This window comes from Dromiciops gliroides, chromosome 1 (genome assembly GCF_019393635.1).
Source record: "Dromiciops gliroides isolate mDroGli1 chromosome 1, mDroGli1.pri, whole genome shotgun sequence".
NCBI lineage: Eukaryota > Metazoa > Chordata > Mammalia > Microbiotheria > Microbiotheriidae > Dromiciops > Dromiciops gliroides.
This window is the reverse complement of record NC_057861.1, coordinates 282950066-282963754: the sequence shown is the minus strand read 5'-3', so window position 1 is coordinate 282963754 and position 13689 is coordinate 282950066. Positions and strand designations below refer to the sequence as shown.

The 13689-nt window shown below is 35.9% G+C and overlaps 1 protein-coding gene across 4 annotated transcripts in view; it reads left to right on the top strand.

Annotated features, from left to right (window-relative positions):
- EYA1 (EYA transcriptional coactivator and phosphatase 1) overlaps positions 1 to 13689 on the top strand; it is a 165114-nt gene that overhangs the window by 87401 nt on the left and 64024 nt on the right. For all 4 annotated transcript variants that reach the window (XM_043979451.1, XM_043979450.1, XM_043979452.1 and 1 more), the window contains 2 exons: positions 3079 to 3221; positions 4814 to 4897. In XM_043979451.1, coding sequence (XP_043835386.1) covers positions 3079 to 3221; positions 4814 to 4897 — 227 coding nt within the window. The remainder of the gene's footprint in view (positions 1 to 3078; positions 3222 to 4813; positions 4898 to 13689) is intronic.

Genomic DNA, 13689 nt, shown 5'->3' with positions numbered 1-13689 from the left:
GTATAACAAGTAGGACAAATTCTACAATGGAACATTTCAAATTTCAACTTGATGAAAGATTAAAATTTTTTAAAATGTCCAAAGACAATTGGTTGAAGTCCTGTTTCTTTTTTTTTCTTTTGAGGGGCAATTAGGGTTAAGTGACTTGCCCAGGGTCACACAGCTAGTAAGTGTCAAGTGTCTGAGGCTGGATTTGAACTCAGGTCCTCCTGAATCTATGATCTGTGCTTTATCTACTGCACCACCTAGCTGCCCTCCCCCATTTATTTTTTTAAAAAATAAAAGTATTTTATTATTTTCCAGTTACATGTAGAAATAGTTTTCAACATTTGTTTATATAAGACTTCCAATTTCAAAATTTTCTCCCTCCCTCCCCTCCCTCCCCCGCCCCAGACAGCAGGTCATCTGATATAGGTTATATATATATATATATATATATATATATATATATATATACTAACATCAAACACATTTCTGCATTAGTCGTGTTATATGAGAAGAATCAGAGCAAAAAGGAAAAACCTCAAAAAAGAAAAACAACAGCACCAAAAACAAAAGAAATAGTATGATCCAATCAGCATCCATATTCCACAATTCCTTTTTTTTTTCTGGATTTGGAGAGCCTTTTCCATCATGTCTCCCTTGGAACTTTTTTGTACTGTTGTATTGGTGAGAAGAATCTAGTCTATCACAGTTGATCAACACATAATGTTGATGATACTGTGTACAATGTTCTTCTGGTTCTGCTCATCTCATGCATCATCAGTTCAGGCAAGTCCTTCCAGGTTTCTCGGAACTCCTTCTGTTCATCGTTTCTTACAGCACAACAGAATTCCATTACACTCATAGACCACAACTTGCCTAGCCATTCCCCAATTGATGGGTAACCCCTCAATTTCCAATTCCTTGCCACCACAAAAAGAGCAGCTATAAATATTTTTGTACATGTGGGTCCTTTTCCCTTTTATGAATCCTTTGGGAAAAATACCCCAAAGTGGTATTGCTGGGTCAAATAGTATGCACAGCTTCATAGCCCTTTGGACATAATTCCAAATTTCTCTCCAGAATGGTTGGATCAGGTCACAGCTCCACCAGTAATGCATTAGTGTTCGAATTTTTCCACAGCTTCTCCAACATTTATTATTTTCCTTTTTTGTCATATTAGCCAATCTGATAGGTGTCATGTGGTACCTCAGAGTTGTTTTGTTTTTGTTTTTGTTTTTTTTTGTTTTTTTGAGGGGCAATTGGGGTTAAGTGACTTGCCCAGGGTCACACAGCTAGTAAGTGTTAAGTGTCTGAGGCCGGATTTGAACTCAGGTACTCCTGAATCCAGGGCCGGTGCTCTATCCACTGCGCCATCTAGCTGCCCCAGAGTTGTTTTAATTTGCATCTCTCTAATCAATAGTGATTGAGAGCATTTTTTCATATGGGAATAGATAATTTTGATTTCTTCATCAGAAAACTGCCTGTTCATATCTTTTGACCAATTCTCAATTGGAGAATGACTTGGATTCTTATAAATTTGATTTAGTTCCCTATATATTTTAGAAATGAGGCCTGTTTCTTTTTAAAATTGAAAGATAAACAGGAAAATGTACTGGAAGGGAGCATTCTCCCTAGGAGAACCCACTTTCCTAAAGAATAGCCAGTTGTTTTTGTTGATTTTTTCCCCTTTCCTTTATTTTGTTATTGCTAACAAGGATTGTATTTTTTAAAATAATTTAATAAATAGACTAACAATGACAATAAAAGAATACAAATTGTACAATTAGAAACTTGAATATCATTGTTAATGTGATTATGCAGGAAATGAGTATTTTTCAAATGTGGTGATAGAAACTATAGCAGAAATATATAGTCAGTTTTCAAATGTAAATCATGTGTATACTATACATATGTTTGTACAAAATTCATGTTTATGGTCTTGTTTAAAGAAAGTAGTTTGTAAATTTCTTTTAATAAGCTTTACATGATTACTTAAAGCTTTGTCCTTCAATAGAAGAAAACCATGCTTAAATAGGGGTGACCACTCTCATTCCTCCATTTAAAATAGATTTAATTTCAATTAAATGACAATGTCATTTATTTATTTATATATTTATTTATTAGAAGTAAATTATCAGGAGCTTGACGCAAGCACTTATTTTCATGGTAGTAATTATCTTCTATAAGACCTAGTGTTTTGTGAAAGCTAATGTATTGTTTGAAAAATATCAGGAACTGAATTATACAATATTATTTAAGAGTGGAAAACCAGTTTTGTATTGAGTTTCTTAACTTACTCATGGTATGATGGAACACATATTTTCTCCAATCGAATAAACTAATAGAATTCTAGTAATTGATCCTAATGTATTATCTTTTAAATATTCAATTAATTTTTCATAAGTGAAAAACAGTGCCACAAATCTATGGAGGAAGTCCTTCAGATTTGTGTAAAGAAATTAGCTTCATGCATGAGGAGAACTGTCCTCTCACATTAACTGAATCATATAGGCCTGGTTGAGTGATTTTCCTGGGCTAACAGAAGAGAGGCAATTCTATACGGTACCACACTCCTACCTTCAGCCCAGAGTCTACTTTTCTATTTATCATTTTCCTTGAACCAAAAAAGTCTTCTCTGGGCTATTAGGAAGCTGGAAGAACAACTGCTATGACAGATTAATGATTTTTCTTGACATGGTTAAGCACTATTAGTTTAGAGATCCTTTGAAGAATTTAAAGATAAAACTGACAAAGCATTTTTTCCTACTTTGTGACCTTGAATATGTATTGTTGTATCACACAAAACCACAAATGAGAGAAAAATATTGTTAGAATGCAACTTATTTTGCCAATTTCAAATTAAGGTGTCATCTGATCACACTGATGTTAATGTTTTTTGTCTTTTTAAAAACATCTACCCTTCTATATAACATTTTTGCAAAGCAATTGCCTTCTAAAAAATGTTGCCTGTATCATTAGAAGTTAATCCAGAATTAAGGTTAAATGACGTATAAAAAGTTCCCTTTGAATTAAAACAAGTGGTATTAAACGGGTTATTAAAACTAAAAGATGAAAGTCATTTGTGTATTTCAGCAGAGTACAGTACAATCCACAGTCCATCAACACCTATTAAAGATTCAGATTCAGATCGATTGCGCCGTGGTTCAGATGGGAAATCACGTGGGCGGGGCCGAAGAAACAATAACCCTTCACCACCTCCAGATTCTGACCTTGAGGTATGTTATGTGCCCAGGCCCAAAAGAAAGGGCTATATGGTGGTCCTGGGTATATTTGCATAGGTGAACCACAGAATAATTTTTGCTGCTTTATCTGTCAGAGAAATTGCATAGTAAAGCAATTGTCTTCTAGATATTTCATTTTCCCTTAGAGTATGATGGCACATTTTGTAACTATTTCTATAAAGTCTATTTTATTCATAAAGTCATATATTTCCCCTTATTTACTATTAAACAGCAAGAATTCTGGAAATTATCACAATACCATCAAAAATAATTTTACAAATTACTTATACAAAGAGTAGAGTAGTTCTTCTATATCAAGACAGACCCTTAGCATGTTTTTTTAAAAAGCAGAAGGCCTTAAAGATGAGATTTCATAGTCCTGAGTCCTCCACAATAAAAGTTTTATTGCATGCCAACCAATGGAAAACATTTTGTTTGTTTGTTTTGTTTTGTGGGGCAATGGGGGTTAAGTGACTTGCCCAAGGTCACACAGCTAGTGTCAAGTGTCTGAGGCCAGATTTGAACTCAGGTACTCCTGAATCCAGGGCTGGTGCTTTATCCCCTGCGCCACCTAGCTACCCCGCAATGGAAAACATTTTAACCTACTAGTCATTTTGTATAGTAGTTTTAAGGTGTGTGTATGGGGTGGGGGGAGGGGTTGGGCAAGGACAGGATAGACATTAAAAATCCCCCACCATATGCCATGGGGTCCTCTTCATAATTTTTATGATTCCTATCACCAAGTTCAACCTTGGTGTATAGGGAATGAGACAGAACTTATGCAAGATTAAAAAAAAAATTCTAAATGATTTACCAAATAACTCTACCTTTGAAAGCTTTAAAATCTAAGAGCAAATTTTTATTTCTTGTTAGCAACCATTACATCATGCAAGGTAAAGATCTGGTATAAAATGAAGATTTTTCAAGTTCTGTAGATGTTAAAACTTGGGTTTTTTTTTAAAGAGGAAAAATATAGTATGTTAATTTATTTCTTTCCAATAATTTTTAATAAGGAAAAATATGAGGAACAAAAGAGAAACTAATGGCCTACCTTTTTGGGGTGGGGCAGGGCAATGAGGGTTAAGTAACTTGCCCAGGGTCACAAAGCTAATAAATGTCAAGTGTCTGAGGCCAGATTTGAACTCAGATCCTCCTGAATCCAGGGCGGGTGCTTTATCCACCATACCACCAGCTGCCCCATGGCCTACCTTTTAATCAAACTTTGTCTTTAGTGGAACAGAGGACAAAATAGTCCTGCCTCTTCATTCCAGAATTAAGATTGAGATTGTGTCCATTCAACCGGTGGACAAATAAATAAGTATATACATATAGCTCTCTATCACTTCCCTGTACGTAATTTTTTTGTTGTTGCCAACGTAATTTTCAGCTTTTTGGTCATTAAGTTTAGTAGGGCTAATGTTTATCCAGAAGACATACCTGATGCTATTGATTTCTGTGTAAGAATATTTTTTTAAAGTTTTTAGTATATCAGACACTTTAATACAACTGTTCATATCATTGTTGATTTGAATCATATATTTCTGAAACTGATACAAAGACGCATTGATTTGGTTCTACTTTTTCAGAGGGTTTTCATCTGGGATTTGGATGAGACAATCATCGTTTTCCATTCCTTGCTTACTGGGTCCTATGCTAACAGATATGGAAGGGTGAGTAATGAGAAATCAATGGCCGATTTGTATATTCTTTGAGCTGAGGATTAATGTTGGGATCCAAATGGCAAATTTAGCTATAGACTGGAATTTATAATAAAGGAAAGACATGTCATTGGACTTACTTAAATTTAGAGTAAAATAAATTTGAGTCAGACTATCTTTTAGGTTCCCTCCCCGCAAAATGGACAAAATATGTCTACAAATAAATCCAACCACAATATAGGTCCCAGCAATGGTCCCAGATTTTTGTGAAACTTATTTTTTTCCATTTTCTTGTAAAATCTCTCTTAATATCTAGGTCGTGCATCTACTTTGACCTTATCTTGGTAAATAGTGTATGTAAGGTATTGGTCTATGCCCACTTTCCTCCACACTGCTTTCCAGTTTTCCCAACAATTTTTTTTTTTTACCAAATAATGAATTTTCATCCCAAAATCTTAAGTCTTAACACTTGTCAAATACAAAGTTATGTTTATTTGCTGCTGTAAATTGTATGTCTACTCTATTCCGTTGATCCACCTTTCTATTTCTTAGCCAGTACCAGAGAATGTTGATAGTTACTTCCTTTGTAATATAGTTTGATGTGATACAGCTAAGCCTCCTTGCTTTACATTTTTTTTATTTCATTTGAAATTCTTGCCTTTTTTTCCAAATGAATTTTGTTATTTTTTCTAATTCAGTAAAAAAAAATGTAGATATTAAAACTTGGGTTTTTTTAAAAAGAAGAGGAAAAATATAGCATGTTAATTTATTTCTTTCCAATAATTTTTAATAAGGAAAAATATGAGGAACAAAAGAGAAACTAATGACCTACCTTTTTTTTGGGGGGGGGGCAGGACAATGAGGGCTAAGTGACTTGCCCAGGGTCACAAAGCTAATAAGTGTCAAGTGTCTGAGGCCAAATTTGAACTCAGGTCCTCCTGAATCCAGGGCCAGTGCTTTATCCACTGCACTACTTAGCTGCCCCTCAAAAGAGAATGATAAAGCCTGGGCAATGTACTCAGGTGATCAATGTATTTTATTGATTAAGTACCCAATCTCTACCAATTGCTGAAGATATTGGAAAATCCCATAGTCTGATTTGTATAGGAATAAAAATTACTATTTTACTCAAACTAATTTATATGTTCAACACTATCCCGATCAAATTATCATTTTTTTGAAAAATTAGAACCCTGGAGGAAACAGTACTAATAAACTGAAACTAAACTTTTACAATATTTGTATCAGTATTTTTTACTTTTATGTGAAAATCACAGTATGATACTACTTCCATAAGTGGTCTATAATTTCACTGTGGTTCTTTTGTATTTCCCCAAGGTCTTGGAATTTTTCATTGGAATGGGTTTGTATCAGTGGTATCATAAACATTTATCACAATGGAAGCAGTTGGGTGGGTTTTTTTTAAGTTTCTATAGGAAACCTCTGCAATCTTTTTGAGAGAAAGTCTTTCCTCTTTTTAAAACCGTTTATTCAGGGGGTTAGAACCAAGAATGTAATCCTGTGTGTGAAACTGAATGAATTAAAATGGCATTGGGTACCTACTGTCCACAAGCTTCCATTTCTTGATCCATACCCTGGAAATATTTAAGAAATGTCATGATTTCTATGTGCTCTGAAATTGAGAGTATTTATCCCTAAAAAGCTCAAAAATAAACACTTAAAAATGTGACTTCAGTCAAAACATTTTTGTTGTGGAGAAAAGAGCCCCCTCCCCCCATCTCACTGTTTTATTTAGTGACAAATTAGAGCAGATAGGGTAAGTGATCGGCATGAACTTTTTCCTCACTAAACCCTAATGTTTAAGGAAAACTAATATGGAATATCAAGGAAGATTTTCCCCCAGCTTTTTACCATTTAAAATGTGTATGTCTTGCTTTAGACAGAATAAATTTGTTAACTTTATCACCACATTTTATTTTGTAGTACAAGGGTTGGTGGTTTAGTGGGTCTTCATACCTGTACTCACTTTTTTTGTTTATTTTGGATGGAAGTAGAGGGCCAAGAGAGTTCTGACATGATACTGAGGACATCAGTCATAGCTGGAAATATGTCATAAATTGCTGACTAGTGTCCAGTTCATCAAAAAATCTTAGAGTCAGCAACACTTTTAAGCAGGCTTCTGTTCAATAAGCCTGTAATAAACATGACATGGACATTTTTTTTCCTCATAAAGGCCCTTCCAGGAGTTAATAATGGGCACTCTGGCCTGAGCTGGAAGCCAAATGGTTATTAGGATTCCCTTCATTCTCTAAGTGATTTGGGAGGGCTTGGAAAAGAGCTCAGGTGGCTTAGTAGCAAGCCTCATTTAACTGATCTTAGATTTACTGTGGTAGGGCTAAATATGTGGTTGTACTTTACTATGTACGTTATAAGGAAATGAATGCTGGACAATGGACTAGCGATTCTGTCTCTATAGGAACCAGTTACTTGAGAGCTAGCTTAGTCACAGTGGGTTAGGTGATTGAATGAGAAGGCTATTCAGTAAGGTGATACTGGATCTCATTGATATAATACAAAATTAGGGCATGTTACAGCAAAATGTACCCCTCCCCCCAAAAAAGTTTGAGAATGTCCCTCCTTCAATGTAATCTTATCTGTGGGAAGAACACATATTGGGTGTGATGAGGAAATATTGTTTTATAACAAAGGTAGTGGGAACAAAGAGAAAGAGTGTTGTACACAGAACAACACGTAGAGAGAAGAAAAATCACAGCATCTTAAGAGAAGAATGAAGTCTGAGAAGAATTGCCATAAATCTGTTGTTAATGGTTACCAAGGTTTATGCCAATTTACAAAATTAAAAGTATCCTCTATTTTTCTATTTTATGCTGGTAATGCATATTGAAAGTATAAGCAATGTAAACCTCAAAATAAATATCCAAAATGTAATTTTGTGCAGTTCAGCATTAGGCCAACATTTCTATAAAATATCTTAATATTGGCACATCATCCTCAGATTGTGTAGGGAGAACAGACTGGGTCATCTTTGAGCATTTTGCTTTTATAGTTCATTAACATATAACATGAACTTTAAAAGTCATTGAAAACTTGGTAATCATGGAGTCCAACTTCTCTAAGACAAATGTGGCAGGAAAAATGCATCACACTATATGAGCATCATGATTTTTCTTCTGGCTAAAAAGGTCAGATAAATTGCTATCTATCATCTTTTAAGGACAATGACCAGTCATTTTGTTATCATTAAAGGAAGACAAGAAATAATGAAATTATTGTGTATACCTCAGTCTCACAGGGGCTTGACCAGCCCAGCATCCACACTCCCATTTAGCTGCGTACAACCTAAACAGCGTGTACTAATTTGCGGGCATGGCACAAGGGCAGCCCAAGATAAATGTGAAACATGAGCCTCTCTAAATGTGGCTACCAGACACTATGTTCACAGATATAAGAATCCCTCATATGTTGGCTACTAGTAATTACCAAAGAAATATGCCATAATGAAGTTTCCCCAGTAGATAGTACAATGTCTAGTAATTTGTCAAATGCCTAGTTTTTCTAATCTATATGTACATATGTGTGTTTGTGTGTATGTGTGTGCATCCCAAAGCATCTACATTTAAGGAACATTTATTTCTTTGTCACTCAAAGCCCCAAAGAGTATAGAAGGGTTCACATGGAAGAAAGCTTAAATTTGCTTTGTTTGATTCTAGAAGGCAAGAGCAATGACTGGAAGTTGCCAACAGGTAAAATGTAGCCTTGATGTCAGGAAAGATTCCAATAATTAGAGCAGTCCAAAAGTGGAAAATATTGCCTTGGTAAGTGATACAATAGGTTTCCCCTCATTAAAGGCCTTTAAGCAGAAGTTGCATAACCAACTGTCAGGTGGGCTTGGATTAGATGACCTTACAATGCTAGAGTTCTTTGATTCTATTAAATTCTGGGACTTTCAATGCTAGAATTCTTTGATGTGATGAGATTCTGGGACTTATTCTTCTACTATAATAAGTTAATATTGTTAGTAGAGAAATTGAATGCAACAATTCTTGACTAATTCACTAAAATAATCTAGTTAAGGCTACTGGTTACAGCTATTAAACTCCAGAAAACACCATAAAGCAACAAAAACCCAGAAAACTCTGGAGGATTTCAGTTTCTCTCATAAGAGTTGCCCAACATTTTGTGGAACCAGAGTGGGTGTTACAGTGACTAGATGATTGAAGCTTGTATTGACTTTTAGGTTATTTAGTTAATTTACCAAACTGATCTCCTTAGAGAATTGAATCTATTTCTATCTAGGGGTTAAAACAAAATTCCTTCTTGTGTTTGCTGTAGTTGTTAAGTCATTTTAGTCATGTCTAACTCTTTGTGACCCAATTTGGGGTTTTCTTGGCAACGTTAGTAGAATGGTTTGCCATTTCCTTCTCCAGTTCATTTTACAGATGAGGAACTGAGACACAAATAGGGTTAAGTGACTTACCAGGATCACACAACTAGTAGTAAGTATCTAAGGCCAGATTTGAACTCATAAAGAGGAGTTATCCTGACTCCAGGCCAGGCACTCTATTCACAGTGCCACCTAGCTACAATTGTGTTGAGCTTTGCACAAGGTTAGCACCTAATGCTTTTTGATTCATTCTAGTATAATAATCTAATGTGCAGCTAAATTAAAATACAAATCTACAAGTGCCACTCAAGAAAGCAATACTTTAGTGTCCTTAGTACACACATTATAGGGGAACAATGATCTCTTTTTGTTTTTATGCTCCCAGGCAGAGGTCCTAGGAAGGTACAGTTTGGTATGCATCTCCTGAAATTTGTCCAATCGATATTTAAATGCCTACTATGTACCAGGCACCATGCTAAGTTCAGGGGATACAAAAAGAGGCCAGAGTGCAATCTATGCCCCTGAGGAATCCCCAAGCCACATTCATGTTTAAGAGTTCCCTAGATGATCACTGCTATTTTGTAAAAGATTCCAGAAGTGTAGGAATACAGAACCTAGCACAGCGCCTTGAATATTTGCATTCGGACTAGACCTGTGATTTCACTGCATTAGGGAACTCTCAATCAGGAAACTCTCCCTACCAATGCAAATCATGCTTCCTTTTTGTATTAGAGAGCTGCCTAAGGCATTGAGAGGTTTAATGACCCAACCAGGGTCACACAGTGAGTATGTGGCAGAGGCTGGACACAAATCCAGGTTTTCCTAACTCCAAGGCCCATTTTCTATTCACTCTTCCTTGCTGGCCCAAAGCACAGAGCAGTTGTTAAATAAATGTTTGTTAAATTCAATCGATCGGACAAAGCCTACTCCAATACCAACAGCATCTGTGGAGCAGTCGGAAGCCCTCAGTCAGACTAGTAGGCTTAATTTTAAGCTAAAGATGCCTTGCTGGTTATAGCATTTAGTCAATTAGCTACACAGTGAGAAAGCACTTGGTGATCATTTTTATTCCTTGCTGAAGCTGGCTCTTATACTGATAGTAAAGGTAAATGGGGGGGGGGGGGGCAGCTAGGTGGTGCAGTGGATAGAGCACCAGCCCTGGAGTCAGGAGTACCTGAGTTCAAATCCGGCCTCAGACACTTAACACTTACTAGCTGTGTGACCCTGGGCAAGTCACTTAACCCCAATTGCCTCACTTAAAAAAAAAAAATCTGTCTGTCATTGCTCAATAAATATCGGCCTGATGTTTGGGTGAAGTAACAAACTCTAAAAATATATATGGGAAGAATAAAGATTCCTCCATGTCCTAACCCCAACTTAATCTTTGCCATTTACCTTTTTTTTTTTTTTTTTTTAGTGAGGCAATTGGGGTTAAGTGACTTGCCCAGGGTCACACAGCTAGTAAGTGTTAAGTGTCTGAGGCCGGATTTGAACTCAGGTACTCCTGACTCCAGGGCCCTTGCTCTATCCACTGTACCACCTAGCTGCCCCAATGACAGACAGATTTATAAGACACAGAACTGTGCCCTGTAAGGAATAACAAGGATGATAATTGTCATTTCTGTAATGCTTTAAGGTTTGTAAAGCAGTTGACATACCTCTAGCCTAAACTTTTCAACTTTGTGAAATCCAAGATTTGCTGTAATTATCTACATTTTGCTTATGGAGAAACTAAGGCTGAAATAAATTAAGTAAACTCTGCCAGGGTCCAGAGATCTTAAGTAATCGTGGACAGATTCAAACCTAGGTCTTCTTGTTTCCAAGGCAGTATTCTTTTTAGTTTACTATGACTTTGAAAATATAAAGAAATAGAAAAGAATTTGCTCAAAGAACTTAAAATCCATTTACAGATTTCATATATTATATATATTAATATGTGTGTGTGTGTTTGTGTGTGAAAAGCTAACTCATATTACTGAGAGGTAGCATGACATAGTAGAGTCCTAGCCTAGAAGCGAGGAAGACCTGAGTTGAAGTCCCACCTTGGGCTGTGTGACTCTGGGTAAGTCACTTAACTTCTCAGTGATCTAAGCAGCTCATTTGAAGAAAAGATGCTGACTTACTCTGATAGCTTCCTCTCTATCCCCTAATGATATACATGGCAAGAAGTGGTTTAGTCAAGTGATGTAGGTTGTTATAAGCATAAGTGGACAAGAAGAAGAAAAGCTGACAGAGGATATGGGCTTGACTGGTCCTTCAGAGATAGTTACAATTCAGATAGAGGGCATCCTCAGCTGGTAGAACATCATTAGCAAAAATGGGGATGCATAAAGCTTGTTCAGTGGACAGTAAGGAGAGATCAGCAGGAGGAGAGTCATAGGAGCTGAGATCTAAAAGGTAATTATGGACCAGATTGTGGAAAGTTTTGAATGTCAAGATTTTCCTATGGACCATGAAGTGAAGTTGCAAGGGCATTTTGGATAAGGGGAGGACTACAATATAGGTGGAAGTGAAGGGGGGTGTCACCAATCTGTTGATGCAGATTTAGAAATGGCAGGAGGCTACTATAATCATCCTAATGTGAAGTGATAAAGGGAACTAGGGTTATGGTAGCTGGAAATGGAAAGAAAAGGGTGTTATGAAGAATTTAGAGGACATAAGAAGATATTCAACCCTCTCTTTGTTTGATCCAGTCTGGTTTTGATCTGGCTTTTTCTAGCTCCACTCTATCTCAGTTTCAATCAATTCCCTCTCTGTCTTCTACTCTGTGGTTATCCAGAGCATGAAATCAAATTGTAAATTTTTCTGGGTGCTTAAAAGTAAGTTTAGGATGCCAAATTTCTTTCTATGATTATTTTTGCTATGTTTAAAGGGAGTGTGCTAAGTAAGAAAAACAAAAACAAAACATTAAAAGGCATCACTTAACTCAATGGGAAAAATGCCCTGATTTTTCCCATCATTAGTTTGATATTCAAGCACTAGTTGTAATAGAAATGCAGAGATGAAAAACATTGATTAACAGGGTTTTAATTTGCATAAAAGAAATTACAAACAATGGTCTGCCTACTATTCCATTATGATGATATTATCTTCATTGAGATTGATGGATTACACTTCAGTAAGCATTATATTTGAAATTTATTACTTGTTAATTAGACTATAAACTCTATGAGGACAGGGACCATGTTGAATCTGATGCTCTCTTTGCACATTGTAAGGACTTAATATATTTTTGTTGAATTGGATTTTAAGATACTCGTCCACTGGGCCGTGGGAAAATGGGGGTGAGAGACAGAGAGGACAATTTACATTCTACAGAAACCATAACTCTCAGCAGGCAGAAAAACAGGCACCACGTACTTTGCATACATGTGTGGTTTGCCATAACATTTTAGTACCATTTTTTTAGAGAGATGATTTTCAGCATAAAATATTTCTTTATATCTCAGATAAGGGAACCAATTTTTGAAGCTTATCCTTAATCCTTCTATTGTTAGCTGTCAACCTGTGTGGAAAATAAGCAAGTCAGGTCCCTATAGTTCCCTTTCCTGTTTTTCAGCTTCTTTTTCCAAAAAAACAAAGACATCGAGAGGGCAGAACTTTAAAATGCCATTCAGGCAGCATTTGTGGCTGTAATATCAGTGGTCCAAACCAGGAATTGTTTAAGGGTTTCAACACTGGTATTTCTTCTTTTGGTTGATCTGTACCTCCCTCAAAGGTTTGCACCTGATTTGAGCACACTTTATAAGATATTCACATTGAACTGCAAATCCTAATAAACATGCCCTCATTGTTAGCTTTGCTCCTCCGTTGTACCATTATCGTCCTCAGTAATTACTTGGCAGTTGGTGGCTTTAAATTGCAAAGAAGGGCTCAATGTAATGTATTTTATGGGCCTTATCTTTGATCACACACATGCAAAACCAGCACTAAGTCTGGTACTCTAGCCAGGAACCTAATTACACTTTAAAAATAAGACAATAAGATATCATTAGCCAAAGATTAAACTGTTTTTTAAAAAAATGAAATAATTGGATTTTTTTTATTTAGCAATGAAAGATAGAAATTTCATAGATCATGTTTTCTTTAAATTACCCTAATAGAGCATACCTTTGAGAGAGAGCAGAAGCAACAGCTTGTATATTAACCATTTCCAAATTAGTTATTTTTTTTAAAGTTTACTCAAATGCATTTTTCTTCTAGCAAGATTTAATTCCAGTATTACTTATACTTTGTGTGGCCTCAGTACTACTCTAGAATGCGATTAGTTTGCCAGATTTGAAAACATTATATCAAACTAATATAATTTTCCAATATTTCAACTTCTATACCCTTAAATCATCTACAAGGTCATGGTAATTTTCGTTAGCTTTTGGTTAGGATTCATTTTTGGGGCGGGGGGTAAACAAAGGAACAAAGGAAAAGAAAAAGGGTTTAT